The sequence below is a fragment of the Molossus molossus genome, unplaced genomic scaffold (genome assembly GCF_014108415.1).
Source record: "Molossus molossus isolate mMolMol1 unplaced genomic scaffold, mMolMol1.p scaffold_m16_p_7, whole genome shotgun sequence".
NCBI lineage: Eukaryota > Metazoa > Chordata > Mammalia > Chiroptera > Molossidae > Molossus > Molossus molossus.
In genome coordinates, this window is record NW_023425401.1 from 12,367,324 (window position 1) to 12,395,087 (window position 27,764).

Sequence of the window (27,764 nt, forward strand, 5' to 3'; positions counted from 1 at the left end):
AAGGATGACAACAGACATTGCTACTTTGGGTTGCTTATCAAGGAAAGTTGTGGTGCAACCCCAAAACCAGCTCTTCCCACATCCCTACCCTGCTCTTCATGTTTTGGAGGTATCTAGATGTGCCTTTCCTCTAACCCTCCAGAAAATTTTGAACCTGGATTTCAAAATTCACTGTTGGAAATACACTGTGACTGGTCAATGTTATTAGTTTTAATGGTATTCACAAATAACAGAATATTAGAAGTAGAAGGGAATTTATGGAAATTGCTAAATCTAACTGCTCCCCAGTTGGGGGTCTCTGGATTCCTAGGTAGTTTGTAAAAGTAATAACAGAGATCAGTTCTATTTTCAGCATTTCCAAAAGCTTAACATATATTTAAACATTTAGGCATGTACCGAAAAGCTCTCACATGCCAAGTAAAATGCCAACTTTCTCTACTTTTGGCTGTAATTTTTATTTTATTTAGTATGGTAACATGCCATCTCATGTTTATTACAATTTCTGATGATTATGAATGTCTTTAATTTTAAAAGAAAATGAATAAATACTAATCAAGCAGAAATAAAACCTTTCAAATACAACAGCACAGGACATAAAGAGGCTCTTTATGGTGAAAAGTTGGGACTCAGTGATCTCTAGTCCATCCTCAACAGCCCTCTCCCAACACACCCCCTTAAATGGTAACTTTCTGGTAGAGTCCACACCCTCGCTCCTATCCCATTTTTAGAGTGCAAAACATAGTCTTTAGTGGGAATCTCTCCTAGAACTGAAAATACAAATCAGCATGTTTGGGATTATCTAAATGTTAAAGAAAACTCTGAACTTTAGCTCCATAGAAATGAATGAGTTAAGCAGTATCTGCTCTTGGATGAAATTCTATTACATAACAGCAAATGTGTCTCTAGGTAGTAAGGGCTGTAGACAGGATTCTCATGCTTTGTCTCTTGCACACTCTACCCAGTAAACACTTAAGGCAGTGCATAAATGATGCATCACAATGCATCCCAACCACAAATGGTTTCTGAATAAAAGCCTTTTTGGATAACTGGAAAATATCATGCAGGGATGAATGCCAATGTTTGTAAATTCACCCTGAGCCTGAAAATTATCAGACTCAAATCTCACAAATGTCTATTCTCTTTTTGGTTTCAGAACAGATATAAGGCTCTAATTCCAAAAACAATTATATAAAGGATACTGAACATGGTATAATCATTTTGAGTGGCTGCATTTAAGAAATAGGATATGACATTGTTTATAGTGAACAGGATGGTATCTTTAAATACAATTATTAATGATATGACTACTAGTAACAACAGTTGCAATTCCATTTAGATTACAGTATCAACTACACCTTAAATCTCCTGTTGTTAGGTGAAATGAGCTGTGCTCTTAATGTACTTCTTAAATTCGATGGTCACTAAAATTAGGATTTTGTAGGCACTCAGTAAATATTCGGTGACATACTAAATAGCATCTTGTATTGGTAGAAAGTAATGGAGAGAAGTTCTATGGAGCCAAGATTTCAGTGGTATTATCACCATACAGGTAGCTTCATCTGAAGAAGATGACATGGTGGTCTCTCTTGACAAGCTTTTCTAAACATATCTATGGTATAGTGATTAGGAGCACAAGGAAAGGTGGTACCCATGACAGACAGTGAATGTTGGCTCTGTCACTTAATATCTACATGATCGTGGGTACAATCTTCAGCCTTTCTCAACTTCAGTTTCCTCATCACAACAGAGATAGTGACACCCACTAAATAAAACAATATAAGTAAAGTATTTCACATAGTGCCTGGCATATAGTAGGCATTAATCAAATCAATTGATTAATCTATTTTCTCTGTGTGAACAGACAATAGTATGAAGTCTTTGGTCACACCCCTTAATAGGTTCTCATCTATGTCATTCAGGATGGGAGAGTGCTTCCTGCTCATCGTGTAAGGAGGGCCTTGTGAGTGACAGCTGAGTTCTCTGGTGGATGCTGTCCTACTGAATCAGCAGCATCAGGTCAGAGTGGAGACAAAATCATGATTGGATTGCACCAAACCAAAGACCTCTGATCTCTCCTTCTGAAACCAGGGAAAGAATCATTACGTTCATAAACTGAACATAAAGTTAGCTCAAGAGCATTTTTGGAATTTTATGTAAGAGAATAATTGTAATCTCATCATCTTGGCAACACATCCCTAACTCTCACAATTCAGTTGAAAGGCTGGACTGGTCCCACTTCTCAGAGGCATGAGTAGTTCAAGAAGAATCTTAGAGAATCTCAGAGTCTTTTCCCTACTTTGGGATCTAAGGCTAAAATTCAACATTTGGTTATTTCCTAGAAGAAAACTGTGATGGAAACTCCAGTTGGTTGAAAGAAATGATTAATTGCATCTAAACACAGGCAAATAATTGGCCATCATGAGTCTGCGAATAAAACTTCGTACATAGCATATTTAAGATAATATAATTCATGTCTGCAAAGAAACAAACTGGTTTTCAATTTTGCTACCCTTCCGGAAATCCATTTTCTTCAGATGTTCTTGAAGAAAATACAAAGGAATAATAAATACATAGATGAGTAATAAACTGGCCCCATTCTGTGCCCACTCCCTAGGGAAAACATTGGGAGGAAAAAAAAAACAAAACCAACTACCCTCTGCTGTTTTCTAGCAAACACACAGGGAGGCTCAACACAAGCCAACAGATTGTTTGTAGTGGGGCTGAGGTCTCAGATATGTTTCAGAAACATCAGAAAACATGGGTGACGAAAGGCCATATGCACAGATGCGCACAACGGCCACGGCTCCGTAATAAGAGTCTGCAGCCTGAGCAGCAAGGGCAAGAGGCATTGATTTTCACTGGAGAGGCCAGATCAGGTTTCAGGAATGCACACATTTAATTTTTATGAGACTGAAGACTCACAGAAACAACAACAACAAAAATTCCCACTTTGTGACACATTACTGCAGCCAGTGAAGGGCAGCTTCAAAATAAAACAAAGAGAACGGCTTAATTGTGTTCTCAAAAGGCCTTTGAAAATAAACTGTAATGCCACAAGCCACTCTGACATGTTCTGTGACACTTTTAGTCTCCTGGCTAGACCAATGCTGGATCCAGGTCACATCCCCAAATCCTCTTTTTTTATATAAATACACATAGATGGCATTACTCACCCCTTTCTGGTTTCTCTAAAGAATATTGTTCGTTTTCTACATAAATCCAAGAGTCACCAACCTTGCAGCTCTCAGCCTCAACCCAAGAAGAGCGAGGAAGCACAGCAGAAACATGGTTTCCTACCAGAGCATCCTCTTTCAGCCCGATGTAATTTACAGCGGAGTGTTTGGGTCATCTGTCACACAAGAATTATACAACCTCCCTGCTTACTCTGACAATAAATATGCACTCCTCATTCAGGTAAATGAGATCGTTTCAGAAGTAAATTGACTCCACCACTAAAACGTGCCTTTTGCAAAGAAAATAAATGTTTGGAATGTTTCTCCTGATGAAGGGGATGCAGCCGAGGCTGAAGTGAGGAGGCTGGTTACAGGGCCTGGGCTCCCATTCCAGCCAGCCCAGGAGAAGCGAGGGGCCGGGCGAGCAGGAAACATCTGATAACTCTGCTGAATCAACTCTCAGCGCTTATCAGTATGCAACATCTCCCGGCAAAAACGGAGGGGGAAAGGTCAAAACACACATCTCCACTGACAATCGCACATCTAGAAATGAAACACCCTTACAAAATGACACTGGACGGTCACTAGCCCTCACAAAGCTTTTAACTGTCTACTCCCCCCTGTGGAGTTCCCTTCATGGGAAAGTAGAAAAGGGATCATTTTCCCATTTATAGATGGGGAAACTGAGGCAGCATGCTGTCTCCTAAGTATCTGAAGACTCCCAGACAGATAGCTTTAGATTGTGTCGGGGTTAAAAAAAAGCCAGGAGGCCTAGCTAATAGTTCCAACATTCATTCAATCCCTCTGATGTCAGAGGAACTGTAATACATGATTTCTACTCTTAAGGTGCTATGACCCAATTACAAAAATAAGATGCTCAGACACTAAATTAAACAATGCCATTGAAGAGAAACCACCAATGCCAAATGTCCACTCTCCTTGGTATTTGCAACTCAGAGCCACACTAATTTTATGAATGTACAGAATTGACAAAAAGACTCTTAATAAGTTAACACACAGTGTCACATTTAAAACTGCACAATAAAAGCCAGGGACACAGTTCAGAACATGCCGTTTGCTATGTTATTTATGTCTACATGGCTTTCCCGATGGATATCTAGGTAAACTGTAATAGTCTTAGGTGTAATTATTTACCAGTGACCAGATTATATGGCTCACCTTGAAGGAAAAAGAAGTTAATGTGGTTTAAAAATCAACAGTCTCAAATATTTAGCCATTTGATCCAGTTACAATGATCTGTAGCATTAGAAAACTTGTTAACTTTTTTTTTTTTTTTTGGCATCCCTCTTCTTGAAACTCCAGATTGCTAAATATTTTCAAGCAACATTTAAATGTCCATATTTTAAGGAATTCACTTAGCGTAGGGTCAACTAAACATGAAGACGCTGTAAGATAACAGGCAAAAGAGTATCCACCAATAACTGCAATCGGGTGTTGAATTTTGGCATTCGATTAAAATCCTATAAAAGGAATGAAGAAATGAATGATCTAATAGTTATAATAATTAGTAATTATATTTTTGGAGTCTGTAAGAATAATTAGCGCATACCTTTGAGGTATCATTATCTTCATTATAAAACAGCCAGCAGAGATGGATGAGCTGACATGAGAGTTGCCTCCGGCCACAGGCAGAAGAGCGAACCTCAGATACCTGGAGCCCGGAGCCCCACCGCCTCACTAACTGAGCCGCTTCCTCTGAGCTGACACCGGGAAGTCCCTTCTTTACTTGGCATGAACCAGAAGCTGTCCTTTTTCTCTCGTCAACTACTCCTTCAACTCCAGCTAGGGACCCCATTCTGTTCTCAGATGAGATTCTTTTCAGACTGTGGTTTCCTTGGCAGGTTGCCACTTAAGAGTGGAGTTGAATAAAGGGAGATAAGTAGAAGTCTGGATCTTTTAAAGTTTTTATTACAGTAGAGGCAAGAAGAAAAAAGGCACAAAAGTATCAGAAAGATTAGTATAACTGAAGCTATAACAAGCAGTGATGGCATTATTCTCAAAATAAACTGTTTACCTGGTTAAAAACTCATACATAAAACAATGTATCAGGAATTAAGAACCACAAAATATTTTAAAAGGCTTTTTATACTGAAAGTATATAGCTATATTTGTGCCTCTAAAGTGTAAAGATAAAAGGTGCATATTCTTCCCATATTAAAAAATATAAATTTCAGTAAGCAAAACATTAATATTCTGAAAAAAATGGCCAAAGGCACAGACAGATATGAATTGATGATTCACAGATTGCCAGCACATGAACGGAAAAATGTTCCACATCCTTTTTAATCAAATAAAAGCAAATCAAAACAATTTTTGACCTAATAAGTTAGCAAATTTTTTTTTTTAATTATAATATCCAAATTCCAATTAGAGGTAAAGTCGAACGGGCATGACAATGATAAGGCAATTGGTACAAGCTGTTTGAATGTGGTTTAGTAAAATGTATCAAAATCCACTTATTGGGCTAATTCCTTTGGAAAAATAAGAGATGCAGATGAAGGATATTGTGCAAGAAGGCTCATCACCATATTATTTATTAGCAGGGAAAATTTCAAAATACATTATGCATCCAATAATAAGCAGAATGGCCTAAGTAACTTATGACAACTACAAGATTATACAGTCATTGAAATATTTTCCAACAAATAAATCATGACCTTGGGGAAATGTTTACAAAATAATGTGAAGTATGAAAAATCCAAACACAAAGCTACAAATGAGTTAGAGTCAAATGATATGGTTGGATGAAGACATAGATTACGTAAAGGACATACATCTAAATCACCAACAGTGGTTATTTTTGGTTAGAATTTTCTTCTGTATATGTTTCTGTATTATCTGTGAGTTTTTAAAATCAGAAAACAACAAATGTATCTAATATTTTTTTTAAGGAGCGTAAGGAAACCCGTGAACTTGAGAGAGAGTTATCTTTTCACCATTTTTGTTCAAGTCGGCTAAAATTCGTCTTGACTCAGAACGGAACACACCAGCAGGTGGGTTTTAGCATTAGGATTGGTTGCTTCCCAGTGTTAAAACTTGGGAACTTTCCTTTCTTAGTTATTCTTTCAACAAATGCCCTGTTGTTCCTCTTTGGGGTATTTTCCTCACAAAGTCAGTTTTAGGGGGAATTTGGAGGAAAGAGAAGTTACCAAGACCACTACTTGAAACGTTTGTGCCCTAATTTTAAAATCCCAGATGACACTGCCAAGTTGCCTGGGTGCCTGCTGGCTCAGCAAAGAGCCACGGGACTGCACACAGGCACCGGCCATAAATGACACAACCGAGAGATGATGGCTGCTTGTTTGAGAAAATATGCGCACAATATGCCAAAAGACTCCTACACTGGATGATTTTCTGAATGAATTTCTTGTAAGTTCTGTCACATGAAACTAAAGTAATACTAGGAATCCCTATGATACGAGGACCTCATTCCAAATGCATCCACCACATTGCCTTTGCCCTTGGCTGGTCGAAATACACAACTCTGCCATTGCGTAATTACAACATCCTATTATAAAGTCTCAGTGCTTGTTTTATTGTGGTCCAAGTATGGCTTTTAATTAATAGACTTCAGAATCTTTCAAATACAACTTGATGCAATAACTAATGCAATTAGAATATCACACACACACACACACACACACACTATCCATAGCTGTTTGCAGACACCCCAAACCCTGTAATGGCTGTCTGTTGCATTTAAGTTGAAATCTAATCTAAATCTCACCTTCCAGGTCTTCTTATAGCATTTGCCCCCTTTCCCACTACGCTCGGGCCACACTGTCTCTTTTCCTTTTCCTAACCACGGCAAGCTCATTCTCATAGCAGTGTCTCCTCTAGGCCTGCGATGTTCTGCCTTTAATCTGAAAATGATTGGATCAGCTTTGTTTTCAGGTGGATTAAAAGTAATCGGGTGAGCAGATATTAATCCCATGAGACGGCAAATTAAAATTAACATATTTTTTAATTTATCTTTATTGTTGAAAGTATTACAGATGTCCCCTTTTTCCCCTCATTGACCTCCTCCTCCCCTACCTTCCCCACACTATTGTCTGTGTCCACTGGTTACACATATACGCAGATAAGTTCTTTGGTTTCTGTCTTTCCACCCGCCCTCCCACCTTTAATTCGGTACTCTTACTTAGGGAACACTGGCTTTTGTTTGCCTCCGATATTTGGAAAGTAGCTTTCAAATGCTTTCACGGTAAGTTAGAGAGGTTGTAAATGTCCAGGCGCGAGCCAGTGTCAAAAGCAAGAGAATGAACCAGACTTCGTTATTGGCTGCCGCTCAAAATCTGCGGGGCGCTCACACCAACTTGCCTGTCTGCCCTAACTGGTATGCCTTAGGGGAATGATGGTACTTACTTCCCCCACTTCTTTCATTTCAAATCATGTAACGTTATTAATGCCACACATACAGCATTAACTCATGTATTGTTTACAAGCCCTGATGGAGCAGCCGGGCGTTACGATGTCCCCTAATGATTCCAGTCTTCTGGTATACACGTGTATCACCTCTTCTGAGTGCAGGCTGGACCTCGTGACTGACTTCTAATGAATAGAATATGGCAAATGTGATGGGATGTCACTTCTGAGATTAGATTTTTTTTAAAAAATCTGTGACTTCCATCTCTCTTTCTCCCTCCTGGAACCCTTGCTTATTCTCAGCCAACAACCATATAAATAAGCTTGGATGTGGATCTTCTGAGGTTTGCAAGAGCCGTGGGAGTTGGGAAGTAGACCCTCCCCTAGTTAAGGTTCAAAATGACTACAGCCCTGGCTGACATCTTGATGACAGCCTTGTGAGGGACCCGGAGCCAGAGGACCCAGCTAAGTCCCGCAGACCCATGACCCACAGAAACTCTTAGTTAATAAATAAATGTTCAAGGGGAGGGGTGATATGTTACACAGCAATAGCTAACTAATATAATTGTTTACAGCCCGAACCACATACTGACATATTTTCTTTTTGTTAGGATTATAATGAAAGGAAATCTTAGCTCCCTTAATTATAAAGATGAAATCTTCGGTTACGTAGGTATAGAGGATTTTCAGAACTAGAAATAATTAATCAGGATTTATCCCTGATCCAAAGAGAATGACAACTATATTTGGTACATCAATCATGAAGTGACTCATAATTTATATAGCATTTTAAAATCTAACTGGTGTTTTCACATTCATAGCTATTTAATCCTCTTTAAAAGGCTATGAAGCATTATTATTCCATCTTACAGAAGAGGAGACTGAGACTCAGCAGATTTCATGATGTCCCTGAAAGCAAAGACCTTCTCTCAGTTCCCCACTCTTCCCCTATGCCCAGCTCTGTGTCTAGCACTATAAATGCTCAGTACATGTTTCTTTGGTGGCTGCCTCCCACAGCAATGTTACCTGTAACGATCCTTTTGGTCATGCAATTCCCCAACTGACGCATACATCAATCAATCCATCTCTCTATATACTCACACAAATACGTATTCTTGGAACCAGTATATGTGTTCCCAAACAACACAGGCACCTCCGAAATCTCACTCTAGTTCTAAAGACAGTAAAGAGATTGTTCCCTAATTTAATCCTGCTTTTTATCCAGTTCTACACTGCCAAAGACAGAGACCTAGAGCTCTTTTATGACTAGCAACCCTTTTTCAGTAAATCAAATCTTTTGCCTCACATATATATCATTTCTTATCATCTCCTAGGATGAGGCTGGAGACGACAGACCTTTCTAAGAGCCATCAAAGGAAGTCAACGGCCAGCTCAGACCCCTCCTCCCCCACCACACCCCCATCCCTCCACTGCCATGCCTGGCCTCTTTCCCCCCATAAACATGGCAAGTAGGAAGTAATAGGTCTTGTCAAAGGTCACTATAAAATAACCTCAGGAGATGTTAGATAGAGGTGTCCACAGAAATGCAACAAAGTGCTGACAGGAAACAGGAGGTAGGGGGATTTCGGTTAGAAGGTTTATACACGCCTTAAATTCTTTTTCTTTTCAAAGTTTCACACTCAAGCAATCATTCAATCTTCAACCACACTCCAGTAGCTTCTCACTTATTACCTAATAAAAAAGTGTTTGTTCACAAAAAGATACGTCAAGCCATTAAATAAGCAATTAGTCTACATTTTAAGAGATAAGAAAATCATTAGGTATGATTACTCTTGCAAATGTATGATTACAAATAGAGGAACTGCAACAGATCACGTGTAGAGTAATAAATTAATCCCAGTCATCTATTCATTCAGCAAATATTGGAGAAGTATCTGTGGTGTGCTGGTGCTGCATGCTGGGGAAATGGTGATGAACCAAACATGGATGACCCCTGACATTTCAGAATTTAGATTCTAGTGGGACATACAGATTTTTAAATTTTTTTAATTAAATTTAAAAATCACTTAAAGGAATATAAACTTTAAAATTGATAAGTGCTAATGAAGGAAAGGTTCAAGATAGCAGGAGTATTTAACAGGGGGACTGAATTTAGATTAGGGATACAGGGAAAAGCAGCAACTGTCTAGGCAGGAATGGTCTAGATAGAAGGGACAGCATATGCAAAGGCCCTGCAGCTCCTAAGGCCTGGTACTTTCAAAGACCTGATTCCAGTGTGTTTGGGGTGCACCGAGTAAGGAGCTGTGTGTTGTGAGATAAGGTTGGTCTAGCCAATGCCAAAGACTGTGATCCTGACTCTATTCATGTCAGTAGCCCAAACTCTTTCCCCTGAATGCCAAATTCAGCATCCCGCTGGCTACTGGATATCTTCTCATACATAACCTGCCCAAAACGGAGCTCCTCGTCTTCCCCACCAAACCTGTTCCATCACCCATCTTCCCCATCTCAGCTGATGGCAACTCCATCCTCCCAGTGTCTCAGGTCAAAGCCTAAGCATCCTCCTTGACTCTTTCTTACTCCTATACCCAGCCTATCAATATGTCCTTTCGGCTTTACCTTCAAAATAATCCAAACTCCTCCTCACCACCTCTCCCACAATCACCCACTCCAGGCTGCCACCTCTCTTACCTCCCAACAGGTCTCCCTCTGCCACCCTCATTTATAGCTTGGTGCACAAGTCCCTACATGATCTGGCCACCCACCGCCTCCCACCCCTTCCTCACTGCCTCTGTGTGTTTCCTTGCAGCTCCTCAAACACACCAGGGTTTTGTACCGGCAGCTCCCTTTGCCTGGAAGTTCTTTCTCCAGGTCTCTGCAGGAATTGCTTGCTCATGTCAGCAGCTCTCTGCTCATGTCACCTTCTCAGAAGGTCTTCCCTGACTCCTCCATCTGAAAGATGAAAGAGCATGCTGTCTCTACTTACCGGCCTTTGCCTTTCTTTTTGGCACTTAACTGCTCTGTGATGCATTATAGATCACCTATTTGTATAGCAATTTTGCCTGCTGGTTCATTGCTGTATCCTCACTACCTAGAAGGGTTCTAGCTAAAGAGAGCAAAGGCACACTTTTAATGATACACTTTGTTGGGCTACCACATGGCCATCTCCAGAAGTCCTTCTGCAATAAAATCACAAGCTCCCAAGAAAGATACTGAGTGCCTAACGTATTACTAAGATTGAGTCTAGGGAGAAGTAAGAGAAGGAGCCAGAAGCCTGGCTAGGGGGAGAGGGAAGGAGGAGAGGGTGGTAGACAGGTCAGTGCCTGGGAGAGGAAGGCAGCCCTGAGTTCCTGTGACAGGCACTGTGGTGGAACAGAATGTGCTCAGAAAAAGAGGGACAGAAATAAAAGGAATAAAAAAGTGTGAGGGTGCCCAAAACAAACTTGGTCTCTTTCACAATTTTGCCTAAGTTCAACTCTTAAGGAAGGTTTTTTTTTGTTGTTTTTTTTAACCAGCATAAGGAGAAAGAGATTAAAGTCTTCAGAGTACACATTTATCTTGCCAAAAGATTGGTCATGTGTTTTTTTATAATCATAAAAAAAAAAAAAAAAAATCCACAGCAAACTTAGATGTCAAACAATAAGGGATGGTTAAGAAATTATGGTATAGCAACTCAATGGAATATGATGCATAATCATAGTTTTGAAAACTATGTAGCAACATGAAAAAATGTCTGTGGTGTAGTTTTAAGTGAAGGAAGCAGAATTTTAAAATGTGTCTGCTATGATTAAACTATTTAAAAATTATGTTCACCTCTGGAAGAGGAGTGGAAGGGCATGTGAAAATGAAAAACCAATGATTCCTTGAGGTTGTGAGATTCTCTGGGATTTAGTCATTCCACCCCATTTTTTTAATTTCTAAACTATTATTACAATCGTTTTTAAGCTATCAGTATACTGAGTCTCCCTGGGCAGATTCTCCCAGGAATGCTCAGAGACATCAAACACCTCATGCCGGTAATAGGAAATGCATGACGAAGAACAATGCCCAAGTACTCATAATCAATTCACCCAGGATTAATTAACCATATACCACATATAAGGGACTACATGCTAAATTCTGTGAAGGAAATCAAAACTGAGAAGCATCAGTTCTTGCTGTTATGAAGCTTATAATCCAGGAGAGGGGATTTATGACAGACGTAAAAATAACTTTGATAGAAGATAATTTTTAAGTCATAAAGAAAAATATTAACAAAGCACTAAGAAATTCATTGATTTCACATCCATTTTTTGGTTTGGGAGATTCGGAGAGAAGCGTTTCTACGGGCACAGTGAGTGGTGGGAGGAAATGGGGTGCTGGACGAGGACAGGAGATGTCCAGGGAAGAGGAGAGTCTAAACATGGTGGGCATTCAACACAAACAAGAGTTTATTATGGGCCTGGCTTGACTGTGGGGTAAATCTACAGGGATGCTGGCTGGGGTTGGCCTAGAGGTCTTAGATGCTGGTGAAGGCTCTTGAGCATGGAAATAAGAGGCTCAGAGCTATAAAGTTGAAAGATTTATTTAGTAACCAATATGGAAGGACTATGAGCTCAGGGACCAGACAAAGCTGGTTCTAAGCCCCAAATTTGCCATTTACTGGCTTTGTCACAGTAACTGGTCTGTCCCTTAAACACTAAGTCTCAGTTTCCTTATCTATAAAAAGGGATGATTTCAACTCCTTGGTAGGTTAGTTAGGAAGGTGACATGGTAGATATTGGTCAAGGCTCAATAAAGACTCAATAAGTAATTCTATTCACCTTAACCCTCACCTCATAGAAGGAACTAGTTGAGAAGGAGACAGGGCAGAAGGACAAAACTCATAGGACATTGTTCGAGTGGGGCTCTAGGAAACTTGGCGATGACATGTTCATGATGGCCAAGGGCAAAGGCAAAGCCCGTGATTATCATGAAGTTTCAAGCTGGGGGCACAGAGGATGATGGTAGCCCCCACTGAAACGGGTGTGTCACAAGGAGAAATGGTATAAAGATGTTAACGTTTGAACGATTTGAAAATTAAGGAACAGCAGCAGCAGTCCACCCAGGAGGAAATGGGCAGGGTAATCTGGAAGTCAGGGCTCATAGCCCGGGAGCGGGATATGGGCTAGAGACACATATGACATATGCTATCTGACTTTTAGTAGTTGACCATTCCTATTACCAAGGTCTATAATACTCCCACTAACCTTTCTTAACTGTTCTTCGTGATATATTATTTCCAAATACATAGAGAAGTTGTTGGATCAAAATACCCCATTTGGCATATATTGTAACTGAACTTAGCATCCTATATTTTCCTCTATGGTGTGTTATCTTTTTTAACAGCTTTATTGAGATATAATTTACATATCGTACGATTCACCCACTTAAAATATACCATTCAATGGCCTTAGAATAGCCACAGATTTATACAAACACCACTACTTTCTATTTAGAACATTTTCATCGCTCCAAGATGAAACTGCACTGCCCCATAGTTGTCACACCCAAGTCCCCAGTCCCCCTCAGGTTTAGGCAACCACTAATCTACCGTCTGTCTCCATGGATTTGCCTATTTGAGTCCTTTCACATAAATGGAGACATACAATATGTGGTTCTTTGTGTCTGGCTTCTTTTTTTTAGCATAATGTTTTCAAGGTTCATGCAGGTTATAGCATGTATTAGTGAGTACTTCATTTCTCTTTATGACCAAAGATATTCCAATATATGGATCTACCACATTTTGCTTATTCATCAGTTGATGGACTTTGGGATGTTTCCACATTTTGGCTATTACAAATAACCCTGCTATGAGCATTTATGTACATGTTTTTGTGTGGACATGTATTTTCATTTCTCTAGGTTGTATACATAGGATTGGAATTGCTGGATCATAAGGCTTATGTTTAACTGTTTGAGGAACTACCAAACTGCTTTCCAATCTTACCAGCAATGTGTGAGGATTCCAATTTTTCCACATCTTCATCAACATTTGTTATTGTCTGTCTTTCTGGTTATAGACATCCTAGTGGATGTGAAGTGGTATCTCACCGTGATTTTGATTTGCATTTTCCTGATGGCTAGAAATGTTGAACACATCTTCATGTGCTTATTAGCCATTTGCATATCCTCTTTGAAGAACTCTCTCTTCAGACTTTTTGACCATTTTTTTAAAAATTAGTTTCACTGTGATATGTTTTTAAAACACAGAATTTTTTCTTCTGTGTTTTCATTGTGCCAAACAGAGGTGGCACATAGGTATAAATTGTCCATCAACTACTAGAAAATCAAAATGTTTTTCTTCCTGCATTGAAACATCTATATTCAACTTGGTATGTGCGTTCTGTTATGGGAACTGGTGGCTTTTGTCCTTGTCAGTAAATATTAGCACATCAAAACAATGATTGTTAAGTCTGGCAGAGTGACAAACTACAGTTGTATTTAATTCTTTGTTCTCAAGGTTAACAGTTGGTGCTGCCCTTTTGGCATTGCTCTTTCACAAACCCTAGGGACAAATTCAAGGCCAAACCAAGGTCAATGCCCACATTAGCAAATTCATTAATCAGTGCAATATGTATACATCTATGTTAAAGTGTAGCCGTCTTTAGCTGTGTTTCGCTGGCTTTGTCTATACCAGGTAATGTGTAAACCCACATCTCTGAACATATATTCCAAGTTTGTTGGAAGTTCCATCAGAAGTTTATTTTTAACATGGGTTCAAAACGTCTGGTTATAATCTACACCACTCCCAATCTGTCATCTCCATGGGGTCCCACTACCACTTGCTCTGCTAATTTTCTCCTCGCTGGGCACACCTACTGTGTTGAATTGTAAACCCCTCCCCCCCCCAGCCCAATGTCCAGTATCCTAGAAGGTGACCTGATTTGGAGATAAAGTCTATACATAGGTAGTCAAGTTAAAATGAGGTCTCTAGGGTGGGTCCTAATCCAATATGACCAGTGTCCTTATAAAAAGGAGAAATGTGGGCACATAAGGAAGACAACATGAAGAGACAGGAGAAAGACAGCCATCTACACGCCAAAGAGAGCGGTGGAATAGCCCTCAGAAGGAACCAACCCAGCCGACGCCTTGATCTCGAACTTCTAGCCTCCAGAACGATGAAAGCATAAATTTCGGTTAAGCTGCCCGGTCTGTGGTCATCTGGTACAGCCGTAGGAAACGGACACACCTGGCCGTGGGCCCTGCGCGCCAGAGCTGTGGCCGCCTTGCGGGGTGGGTGCCCTTCCGTCTGCAAGGCCTGCTCTGTGGCGGAAGTGATGAAACCTGCACCGCGTTGCACTGCAATGCCTGCACTACACTTTGCAGTTAGAGCTGCTCTTTGAGTTTTTGTTCATAGTTATTTTCAGGTCTCTTCCAAGGACTCAGACACAAGATTATGGGGCCCTGGGCCAAAAACCCTCCCCTCTTCTACCACCACAAAGAACAATCCAGACTTCATTGCTGGGTCAGGCTCATCCTGCCTGGCTCCCTCTTCCCTTAGAGGGAGCGCACCTCCTCCCCCTCTCCCTCATCTTCCAGTTAACTAATCCCTAGTCATATGGATCCCTAGTCATATGGATCCTGTCTCTGAAAAGGCTTTGGGATCTGGCACCTTCATAGCCCAAGCCACTATCACCTCTCGCCTGGACGACCACACTAACCCCTAAGTGAGCTTTCTGCCTCCAGCCTCGCACCCCTTGCTCTCCCACAACATTCCATCACAGTGACTTATTGCTCCTACCAGCAAGTTCTGTGAGGAGAGGAACTGAGTCTGGTTTTGATCATGAAACCCTAGTACCTGGCACATAATATGTGTTCAGTAAATGTCTGGTGACGGAAGAGGGGAGAGAGGGAGGAAGAAAGGAAGTGGGGTTTATAGTCCCTTACATAAACTGCAAGGCTATGTTTTTTCGTTGATCTCAGTTGAGCAAGTCTTTACACTGAGAAAGGTGATCAGTCAATACAAACGATGTCAAATGATGTGTTTTTCAAATTAAGTGACATGGCTTTCTAAACACATGGCCCATCAAGATCCAAACCAGTCTTCAGAAAAGGGTCATTCGGTGCTGTGTCCCTAGCTGTTGTCTTCCCTGGATTATCCTACATGTTGGAATCGCATCACAAACCCACCACCTCTCTGCACAGGCCTGAAGTACAAAGTCCTCTTTAGGCTTCTCTCCTCCCATCAAGGCACTAACACTGCTACACCTAATTTAGAGCAAGTGGTCTCTGTACCGCAGGCCGACGCTCCAACCGCTGAGCCAAACCGGCCAGGGCTAGAGCAAGTGGTCTGTATGCTCTATTTCTCCATCTGGGGAAGGCCTCCAAGCAAACCTTATCCCTCCTTTAAAAAATAATTGTGCTAAAATATACCTAACATAAAGTTGACCATGTTAACCATGTTGAAGTATATAGTTCAGTAGTGTTAAGTATATTCACACTGTTATTATACAACCCATGTCCAGAATCCCCTATTTTTAAAAACAAACATTAAATAAATAAAACTGTGTAAAGGAATACAGCATTTCCTAAAGAGACTTCCTAAAATATCTACTACATGTTAAATAAAGATAAAGCATCCACTTACAGCCTTCCTTTTAAAGATGCTATAGTTTTTGTGCTTTGGAAACACACACACACACACACACACACACACACACACACACACGCTTCCTGGAAAGGGTAAAATGAACCTTGGGTTAAATGGTGAACCTGTCTACCTTAAGAAAGTCCCTTCCAAAGGGCTTGTCAAGTAATTATGTGCACTTTTTTTCCCTCTGATTTTTTGCAAATGCTTCTGGGGCACATAAAAAAAGTAAATAAAAAGCAAAAGATACTTCTAGACCAATGCTACCTCCATCCGATGGGCAGACATCCCTGTTTTATTTTCTTAGTGTTTCAGGTGGTTTGGAGATTAGCATGGGTATTTAGCAAAAAGTACAATTTCAAATTACACACTGCTGCCTGGTTCTGCAACACTGCACGTCATCTGATGACGTGCCCCAGCTCAGCACTAAGGATGGCGGTGGTTAGCAGCCGGCTTTGCAAAGCTGGAGATGGAATCGTAAACAGTGTGTGCTTAGACGGGCCTTTTTAGAAAAGAAGAGTGTCTCAAACATGGTTTCAGTTTTTTTTACTCTAGTAAAATCTTCTCATCTAAATCAATGTGACAAATAGATTTGCTCAAAAAGAACATTTTATCCATGGGCATCCTAAAAAAAAAAAAAAAAATGATAATCACATTTATAAGTATATATGCTAGCGACATTCTGGTCTACATTGGCCAAGGTTTTATTTATTTATTTATTTATTTTATCCTCACCCGAGGACATTTTTCTATTTTTTGCACAGATAGAGTAGGAGGGAGAGATAGGAAGAGAGAGAGAGAGAGAGAGAAACATCGACATGAAAGGGACACATTGAGTGGCTGCCACCCGCACGACCAACCAGGGCCGGGGACAAACTGCAACCGAGGTACATGCCCTTAGCGGGAACCGAACCCGGGTCTCTCCGGACCACAGGCTGATGCTCTAACCGCTGAGCCAAACCGGCCAGGGCGGCCAAGGTTTTTATTTATATACAAGCTTAACCACCATAACCACATATATGTGTAGATATTAAAATTGCTTTAACTTTAGCGTAATTTTTACAAAAGGATCCAAAGTAATCCCTCCCTGGCACTGGCCACAGATTGACTTTTTAATCATGGTTTGTATATTTCCCTTTGAGAACATGGCGGTACAGATAGAAACTGAAAATGACTAAGTACAACCCTAGTCATTATTAGGAGAAAACAAAAACCAGTGTGAAGACAGTGTAGTGGTATAAGGAAACCTGAAGTCTTTTCCTAAAGGTAATTCAGGAGCTAGGCCTAGCGTCTATGTTGGTCAGTGGCCGAATACCTAAACCCCTTAACTTTAAATCCCCAAAAGAGTTTAACAACTTAAATCTTTAATCTCATTGTCACTCCACAGAGTCCTGTCACAGTCAATCACAAAGTTGCCTGAGAGGTTTCTATAGATACCACCAAAAACACAGGTTTGTAGCAGATGTCTCCATGCAACATTTAGAACAGATCCCATGTTAAGAGGCTAATATACCCAAATATATTTGTTAATCAATCAGGTATGTATATCCTAAAGCTGGGACCCAAGAATTATCAGCAGAGAAACCATTTAAATGCAAATAATGCATGGGAAATCATCAGAGAGAATATTACTTATAAATTCACAGACAGATGTAATAGTGTACGCAATTGGAAAATTCCCACCTGGAAGCCACCCAGAGCATTGCTTATAATAAATGTGAGCTCTTTTCTTGCACTGAACACCCATCTAATTAACAAACAAGATGCCTACCTAGCCTTGTCAACCCCTCAGCTTCTTCGTCTATAAAATGGGAATTAAAGATTGTTTTAATAAAATGGAGGGTAAATTCTTAATGAATGACATTCCAGAAAGCACAAATATCATGGCACAAAATGTAAAGAAACATGCAATTTTGTACCTAAAAATGGTTTTGAGTCATGTTTCAAAGCACATGGTCAGATAGACGCGTACTTGGAAACAGACTGCGGTGGGGATCAGGAGAGAGGCTGAGTGAAATGACTCATGAATTTGGGAATGCAGAGACTCTCAGCAGCATGAAGTCACAGGGACCTTCCCTGAGGTCTCCTCCCCTCCACAAACAATGCTGTTTGTTGACTTCAAAAGACAATGCGTGAGGAGTTTGAAAATCATTATTTCTTTTGGGGGTGGAGGGTATATTGATAAAAATAATTAAAGGAAAGCATTCTTGTGTGCATTGAGAAATACTGATTCTTCTAATATTTTAAAGGATGACAAACAGAATGAAAATTTTAAGTCTAGGGAGTTATAACTAACATCTTGATGTGAGCAAAGGGCAAGTTTGGTCTGTGCAATGACACAAAGCTTATTAAATCGTAGAGGAAAGAAACACAAGGGGATCCAGATGTCTCAAATGGAGTAAGACTTTCCCTCCAAAAGCAGCTAAAGGCAAGTAGTATCTGAGGCAGAGGCAAACTAGCAACATCGCCGAAATGTGCCCATCTTGACTGCTTCCAAAAGGAAGGGTTTCTAAGAGGCTAAATGCAAAGCAAATCATAAATTAAGGTTTGGGGGTCAAGCAAACCATTCAAAATATCCATATTTGAAACGTGCACAAAACTGAGCTCACGTAAGAAACAAAGAATGACCTTCCAGATTAGTCAACCTGTACATTTTCAGCTGTTATATTTTCTTAAACGTGTTTTGCAACACGCGCACACCTATGAGAACTACTTGCTGCCCTTGAACTCTGACTGCAGGACTGCAATCCTTTCCTTAAATAGAATCACAGACTATCAGAGCAGAAGATTCCTTGGCGATCACGTAGAATTGTGGTTCTCAGCCCTGGCTACACTTTAGAATCACTTTTGGAACTTACAAACAATATAGAGGCCCAAGGCTCCACCACAAACCAATTGAATCACAAGGGGGTGTAGATAGCAGTATTTCTTTAAATAAACTCCACAGGTGGTTCTCCTGGGCTGCCAAGACTAGGAACCATTGATACAGAATATATGTATTTGCACTGCCTGATACCACAGTCACTGGCTACAAGTGGCCACGGAGCACTTGAAATGTGACTAGTCTGAACTGTCTGGTAACGGCAAAATACACACCGGATTTCAAAGATTTAGTACCGAAAACAAAAAAATCGGAAAGCTTCTCATCAGCATTTTTATACTGATTATATGTTGAAAGGATAATGTTTCAGATATATTGGGTTAATAGTGTGGTGAAGGCCTGGGAGGGGGTGGGAGTGGGGTGGAGAGGGTCACGGTGGGGGAAAGGGGAGGACACCTGTAATACTTTCAACAATAAAGATGAATTTAAAAATAATTCACTTCCCCTGTTTCTTTTCACCTTTCTAACTGGCTACTAGAACATTTAAAGTTACACGTGCAGCTCACCTCTGTGTTTCCCACTACTGAACTATGCTGGTCAAGAACAATACACTCTCGCCCTGGCCGGTTCGGCCCAGCGGTTAGAGCGTCGGCCTGCGGTCCAGAGAGACCCGGGTTCAGTTCCAGCTAAGGGCACGTACCTCAGTTGCAGTTTGTCCCCAGCCCTGGTCGGTTATGCGGGTGGCAGCCACTCGATGTGTCCCTTTCATATAGATGTCTCTCTCTGTCTCTCTCTCTCTCTCTCTCTCTCTCCCTCCCTCCCTCCCTCCCACTCTATCTGAACAAAAAAAAAAAAAGAACAATACACTCTCATTGCAAATTAAGAAACCGAGGCAGGGAAACATAATGAGTTCAAGGCAGCACTTTGGGGATCCCCTCTTCCAGTCTGTTACCATAAACCACTTTGTTGCAGAGTCCCTGACGCCATCAATCGGATTTTGAACCTTTCTTTTGTCTTGCTGTTTCTTCTGTGATTTTATATTAAAATCCATCTCTCATGTGGAAAACTGCCTCCTCTCTCTTGTGCGCATACTTGTGATTTGTTATTGTAGGATTACCCATGAAAGCAAAGTAATGAGGATGGATGTTCAAAAATCAATCTAGAAAAACATTAACATAAAGAAAATGCAGAGAATGGATGGAAAGGATTAGTAAGGCTTTTAAGATGTAGATGGTCAAGTTCTAGCCTGGGAATGTTTTACCATGTTTACCAGGCTTAATCAGTAACCCTGGAGACCCTCAGCTACCTAAGCGCCAGCTTCAGAACAGTACCAGTGTCTGCTCAGAATTTAGAAACTTGAACCTATAATATTGTCTTTCCTCCCAGAAGGGCTGGTTTTCTGGACAATGTTGTCATTACAGTGAGGTGAATCAAGTTGTTTGTAATGGCACATCATGTCATACCTAGGTGCCCTGGTGGGAATGGATGTTATCCTCAATACCTTCCACCCTCTGGTGAATGGATTAGTATCTGGTCATTCAAAAACCAAACAGCATCATCACTTACTTCAAGCAGAAAATCTTGTTTTGATAACGTGAAATGGTCCTACCAGATCTGGCAAATGAAGATAAAATGTATTTCTGCTAGTAACCAGCTAATTCAAAAGAAAAACAAAGATGTTTTTTGTTGCATGTGGTTTTCCCCCCTTGGGAAGCCAGCAGAGAATGAATTGCATAAAACTAGCTGAAATGTGTTATATTTGAGAAATCATGCAACACAGAGCTCTTCAGTGCAATAAAAGAAGAAAAGAGACCTGAATTCTGATATAAAGCCTTCATGCAAAGAGCTGGAAAGGAAAACCAGGGCCCAGGCCAAACCACACATACAGTAGATGTATTCAAGATTTCTATTGAGATATTCTTGTTCCCCATCCTAAATACTGCATAACCTAAATGTCATCTTAAATCACATGTTTGGTCCTCTGGAGCCCCCTATGTCGCATGCATGATTTCTATTAGCTATGATTAGTCAAGTTTTGCCAGTCAAACCACAAAGAGCATACTTCCAGACTCAACTCACTTCTTATGTAGTAATATTCACCTCGAAACCCTCTCATTCCTATACACCAACCTGGAAAGATAATAAGTTACAGATGGATCCTGGGCAAAGCGACATCTGCCAGAGTGAAAACACTTGTTGCCCTATTCAACTAAAAGATTATTGATTTGAACTTGAAATAATTTTTCGGATCTCTTCCTCAAAGATGGTCAAGACAAGACAAGAAGTAAAGGAAGTTACGGCCTTATTCTGAAACGGTCTTTTAGAGCATTTTTAGGTCTGTCTGGTTTTCAGTCTCAAATGAAATCTGGATGGTACAGTTTTACAGAGCATGTCTAGTAACAATGGTAAAGAAGAAGAATGACCTTCAAATAAAGAGGCAGAGATTAGAAAATGTAACATCACGGATATATAAGAAAAAAAAAAAAACAGAATAGAAACTACAGTTTATATGGTTAGGGCATTCATTCAAAAGATCTGATAAAAATAATTATCTTTGAAAGGTTAGTGATCAAAGGCTAGAAAAGAGCAGGCGTCCAAAGCCATGGGGTGTGTTTCATCCATGACAAGGGCATTTATGGTGGCTTGGCTCCTGGGAAGAACACTTGACAGACCTGGAGGCAGAGACTGGGTTTCTAGGCTCTGTTTTGCACTCTAGTTCTGGGCTTTGGTGAGCCAGGGACCACCGCCAGGCCTTAGGTTCTATTCCTCACAAGTGGAGAGGTTGGTGTGTGAGTAAGAAGAATTCCCCCAGCTCCAGCTCGACATAAGCTGAAAGCCTTTCTGTCTCACCATCAGAATCCCCAGGTGAAAGGGACTCTAACTCTAAAATTAGTTCAAGCCAAACACCAACATGGCCGTTTTCAGTCGTTTCAGGGTAGAGATGAGAAATGTAAACCTTGAGGAAATAGAAGGAAGCAATGAAAATATGTATTTTTAAAGTATCGAATGGATTTTGATCTATTTCTCAGAAAAGATAATTGGGCAATAGAGTGAACATGAAGGAAAGCAATATGGAAATGTCAACATAATATCTTGTGCATCCGGGAGTTTATCCTAAACATTGTATGTTTTCATGTGAAAAATCTAGAGTCTCAATAGAGCTTCAGTTTCTGGAGCAGTGTTATCATAACCTAGAAACTTGTAAAAGTGCTGTCTCTCTCTCTCTCTCTTTCTCTCTCTAGTTAAATCCATGATTTGTGATTACCAACAATGAAATACTAATGGATCCTCAAAAAAAAACCTCTAATTGCCCCTTTTTTTCCTAATAACAAAATGTAAGAACTCTTTAGTGGAAACATTAAATGTGATGTCATTTTTAAAGTGCCAGGGTTTCTTTTTAAAGCAGTGCTACAAAATAGATAGCTTATTTAGTTTACAAATGGCAACACAAAAAGGTTCCTCAAGTCTGCTTAGCATATCAGAAAGTGCCTCTTTCTCACAATTAAATATTTCAGGCTATTGCCGGCCCCAGTTTATTACCTTATCTCAGTTGTATAATTTTCTCAAATAGGATTCAGAGAAATAGTTCTAGATTTAAAATTTTAAACACTAATTTATAAAAGCATTGGTTGATTCCCATAATACAGCTGGTAGTCAAACTGGACAAGATAATGAATTGACTGAGATCATTGTTCCATCTTCATCCAAGAAAGCTGCCTCTAAAAAAAGATCTTAAATTGCTGTAGAAATCCAATTTGTAAGAAGCAAAAGAAGCATATAGATGGGAAACACCAGCAGGATTGCATTAATTTTGTGACTAACGGCAATGCTTTGAAGTGAAGAAGAAAAAAAAAGAAAGAATGACAAAAATAATAAGTCCACTCACATCCCCAATTTTAATCTAACAACACAACCAGAAGAAAACCAACTATAAATACAAAATTCACATCTTGGGGGATCCAGCATCACCCCCACAGACACAAAATAATTTGCAGCTTAATAAGAAGCAAATTCCAATGCTAAGAAAATACTGTAGAACAGTGATCCATCGTTGCTAAAAAAGTAAATTATAGGAAGAAATCAAGAGACCAGGAACTTGACGTCAGTACAAATAGCCATGGAAAGTCCATGATTGATTGGATTTGAGCCTGCGGTATGGAACACTGACAAGTAGTTGTCATAAAAATCTTCAACTTACTGTAATTGAAAAGCTATAAAGGAAAAGTCTCTGGATAAACTACCATTCATTTAACCACCTATTCAAATAAAAGCTGCAACACCACAGAGATATAGAAGTAAAGGCACAGTTTCCTTTATTTGGTGGGAATGTTCTAATAAACCATCTGCTCACATATAGAATATATGAGATCACAACTGACTTCTAATTTACAGGCAATTTACGAATATCAGCAATTTACATTTAAAAACAGTCCACTTGAAGACACTATCAATTGAGCAAATGTGTTGACTCTGAATAAAGTTGAAAAATAAAAATCACTATGAATCAGTCAGGATTGAAAAATAACAGATCTAGTTAAAGTGCTACAAGCAAAGGAAAATGGCAAAGCTTACAGGGAGACACAGGTGAGTTCTTTCACTGTTTTCTCCTTAAGTTTTAAAACTACAGTAACAGCTGACATCTCATTGCTAGTACCCCTCCTCAGTGGAATACACATCTAGGTTGGAATGTGGAGAATGTTTTTTGTTTGTTTGTTTTATTTTTAATTTTTAGGTTTATATATTAAGAATTCCTTTCTCATTAAAACTTAACTACTTATTGTAGTGATTCATAAATGTTCATGGAATAAGGGAATTTTTACCTGACACATAAACATTCTTTTACCCAGAAAATAATGGTCTTATTCACACACACACACACACACACACACACACACCCTTCCACACAAAATGCTACCAAGTCCCAGGAAATTGACAAAAGCAATATTAAAATTCAGTGCAAAATACGAATCCCATTTCTGAATTCCATCTATGAAAATATAAGATTGGCCTCATTGAACCAAACTGCAAAGTTCCCTCTCTGCTCAGTAAGCGTAATAAACATCATCTTACCATTATCTGTCGAATAAAGTCAGCAACGTGTTGCTTCCTGCAGTCACCAGATCAAGTTTTTTTCTTCCTTTCTTTCTAGTAACTTCTTTTTCACCAGCAAGATTAGGAAGAAGACAAGTCTAAGTAGGTGCCTCAGTATTTCAGACACAAGATTGTGAAACTAGCCTTTAGTAAAAAAGAACAGGTCTGGTATTTTACAATCACTTCTGCAACTCAGAGGTACCTCCTGGTCTCCCGTACCTCTTTTCCTCCCTCGTTCTCTACGTTTCTTTTAGTAATGAGACTAATTTTTCCAGTAGCCTTGAACTCCCTAGATTTAACTGACATGGAAAATGTGACTAAAAACTTGTAGAACTGTCTAGCCTCCAACCCTACACAGAATCAACTTTGTTGTAAGTGTTGAAGAACACCTCGCAAGCAGCTACTTGCTCGCTTAGACGCCTGAGCTGCACAGCACAGACCGCCAAATAACAGTGCGCCATCTAGTTAGCAAGCTGCATGCTCCATCCTAGAAGGGGGGACACCTTCAAACCCTGGGAGTTAAGAACTTGTCAGGGTTCAGCTGCTCTAAAGGTCCAATTGTTTATTTAAATTAAAAAGAAATATCGCTACTGAGATAATCCACATCTTGAGGATATGGGAAAATTTAGATTATAATGGCACTACAAACTTTTACATCTAACTTTGATTTACAAGATAAAAGCAAGTTTTAAATTAAAAGGGCTTTCTGTTAATAGAGCTTATTATTCTGAAGACGGGAATGATTTTCTTCGAAAGTTGTCCCTGGGTGCATGCCTATTATCTTTGCCTTTCCCCTTCCACTAATGAGCATTTATCTAAAGAGCCTGTTAATCCTCAGATGTGTGCTTCTGGTCAGAGGTAACAGTTTGAATAAAACCACTAATCACTGATCACTAAATCACTGATCATTAATCACACTCTTCAGTGTCCCTGACCCTGGCCATTTTTTCCTTTAGGTCTATGCATAACAAACAAGAAGTTTAACAGTTCAGATGCATATGAGGGTTATGCTATTTCATCTCTAGATGGGAATAAATAATAAATACTGCCGCAAACTTGGGGAAGGATTGTCAATTAAACCCCAGACAGGAGTTTCACAAATGCCTACTCTACAGAATGGCTTTCACTTTGAAGACAGTTGATCTGATTATAACAAAACATGTGTCCTTCAAGAAATTCCCACATACTCAGAATATACATTTTCTTTTATTTCGCTTTCGCCCACTCCAAATCAGAGAGCACCCAAATCCTCTGCCCTTCCATCCAAAACCCTGCAATTTTTTATTTGATTTCTACTGCACACAAGTTTTTACTTTTATCCATTAAGTATGACACACACAGTTGTTTTTATTTCAACTGGCAGATTCACAGTTCTGACTCAACTCAATAACTTAGCTATTTAACTTCCTCCTTAAATATAGAAATTTAAGGTTAAGAGAAAATAACCCACAGCAATTCATTATAGGGTACTTTGGGTTCAAGGACTCCCATTCCCTCGCTTTGGAAATTAAAGATTTAATCTTGGTCCTTTCAGCTAAATTTGTAGTCAGCATCCTCACTTCCTCTTCCCCTAAGCAGTTGGATAAAGGCACTATGTAAAATTAAGTACCTTGTTTGCGATGGGTGTGCTGTTTTCTTAAGTCACTACAGGGACACACAGTATTATCGAAGCGTCTCTAAACATTTCCTGCGATGCTTTTTCTACCAGGACTGAGCATTCTCGCCCTGGAGAAGAGGGCTCGCTGGTGCCTTTCTTAAATAATAGAACAGGGCAGATTGTGCCTGCGCTGATCAGGTACCCTGCTCAGACACCAGAAGCTCTTACCCACACTCCAGGGACAGTGATGGCCCCAGGGAAAACTGTAAAAGGCGGAGGCGGGGCCAGAGTGGTAACGGTGTGGGCGGGAGAGAGGGTGGGGAAGGAGGGGTCCTGGAAGAGAGGGCAATAAAGATACCCAGGGAACTGGCGATTGTACAAGTATGTTGGGGGCTGGGGGTGGAAAGCAGAGTTGCTTTGTCAGCATTTCTAAGCCCCCGAACCCTTGAATATCTGAAGCTGTTAATCAAACACTTACTGGCCTGCAGAATGACGTAATGGACCTGCATCCAGCCTTTATTCCTTGACACATGTCAGAGAGGGAGGGAAAAATAAAAATCAAACACACTCTGCGGACTCTGACAAAATATACAAGCAGCCCACTCCAGTCTCTGGCCTTGAACAAGCATCAAGTGGGGGCGGCACCCATTCAGGGAAAGTTGGGGAGGGGGTGGACAACTTCTGGGCTTTATCCAGCTGATTACCCGTCTCAGCCCTCCCCCAACTCCCCCCAACAAATCTTTGGCAAAGAAGAAGCTGGATGCAGCTGCAGGGAGAAAACATCTCCTTGGTTCCTCCACACGTCTTGCCCCTCTAAGAACTTCGTGAAAAGTTTAAGCGGTTCCTTGGAGAATACGCCGCAGAGGTTCCGCCGCCAGGAACTGCCACCGCGCCGCCACGGCAAAAGCAGCAGCTGTCATTTGGGGCAGCGGCGGAGAAGAGGTAATGATGCCAGCGAGCACGGGACGGAGGGAGGCAGGAGGCGGCTGGAGGAGTGAACGCAAGCACAGCCTCGCCACTCTTGAGCCTTCCGCGCCTGGAGCAAAAGCCAAGTGCCCTCCAAGAGCAACGTCCCCTCCCGGGGCGCGCGCCCACCAGCTGCGGGGGCAGCCCTGTGGGAGAGGTGGCAGCAGCAGGCTCAGCACCCGGGAGAGAGTGAGCCCCCGCGCACCCGCCTGTCCTCCCGCTAGGTGACCCGGCGTCCTCGCCGCGCCCGCTGGAAGTTTGCAAACTTTCTCCGGGGGTTCCGCCGCATCACCGGGAGGTTGGGGACGCGGGGGAAGGTTCCTGGCTCGCCGTCTCCGCTGCCGCCGCCGCTGCCACCGCTTGACCGCACTTCTGGAGGGTTCCGCACCTTGCCAGGTCTCTGGAGGCAAACACACACCCCCGATTCATAACTGTTTCCCGTGTCAGGGAAACACACGCGCGCTCCCACACACGCACGCACGCCGGACGGACAGAGCGCTCACTCCACGTTAGCATCCCTCTGGTCGCACGGCGCCGCGGCCACCGAGACGCGCTCCGGGATGGACACGGCGTGGGGTCTCTCGGGTGGCCTCAGGACACAGCAGAATTCCATAGTCCACCAGCATTTGGGGCCGGATATCCCTCTGGTCCGCCAAAGTGTTTACAAACACAGATCACCCTCCAAAAATGCATCACATCTTCCCTACTCCTTGCCCTGTGACCTGCCCGCTGGACCAAGTAACCTCGCGGCTACTGCCGAGAACTAACCCCTGCAAACAAGTACGCTCCCGAGATGACTCCCTCGGCAAGTGCAACAAAAGTGTCTAAATGCGAAAGCCCCAGAAGTGGCCCAGCCGTATTTTTAGGAACTTACCAAACAAGTGTGGAGAAGGCAAGAGCAGAGCCCGGGTGAAGGGACCACGTTGGACTGAGCAAAGATTACAATACATTCTATTTAGAGTGCATTACATCACCCCCCCGGTGACGTCACGTGGGATTCCTGAACTTCTAAATCATTGCGGTCCGCGGGGGAGGGAAGGAGGGGCGGGGCCGGTGCGCAAGGGGGCGGACCCCGCCCCGGCCCCGCCCTGCCCCCCCAGCAGACCCTGGTGCACCCGCGGGAGAGCGCGGCTGCGTCGGCAGCAGTGGCGGAGACCGCGCAAG

At 41.3% G+C, this 27,764-nt stretch overlaps 1 protein-coding gene across 3 annotated transcripts in view; it reads right to left on the minus strand.

Annotated features, from left to right (window-relative positions):
* CREB5 (cAMP responsive element binding protein 5) overlaps positions 1–27,513 on the minus strand; it is a 392,461-nt gene extending 364,948 nt beyond the window's left edge. The window contains exon 1 of one of the 3 annotated variants that reach the window (XM_036247061.1): positions 27,475–27,513. Coding sequence is in view for 1 of the 3 variants with exons in the window: in XM_036247059.1 (XP_036102952.1) it covers positions 24,017–24,019 (3 nt within the window). In the remaining 2 variants the exon portion in view is untranslated. Of the gene's footprint in view, positions 1–3,384; positions 3,459–24,016; positions 24,418–27,474 lie in introns of those variants that run through there. The other 2 variants (XM_036247059.1, XM_036247060.1) reach the window with 2 other exon arrangements.
* Positions 27,514–27,764: the final 251 nt, after the last annotated feature.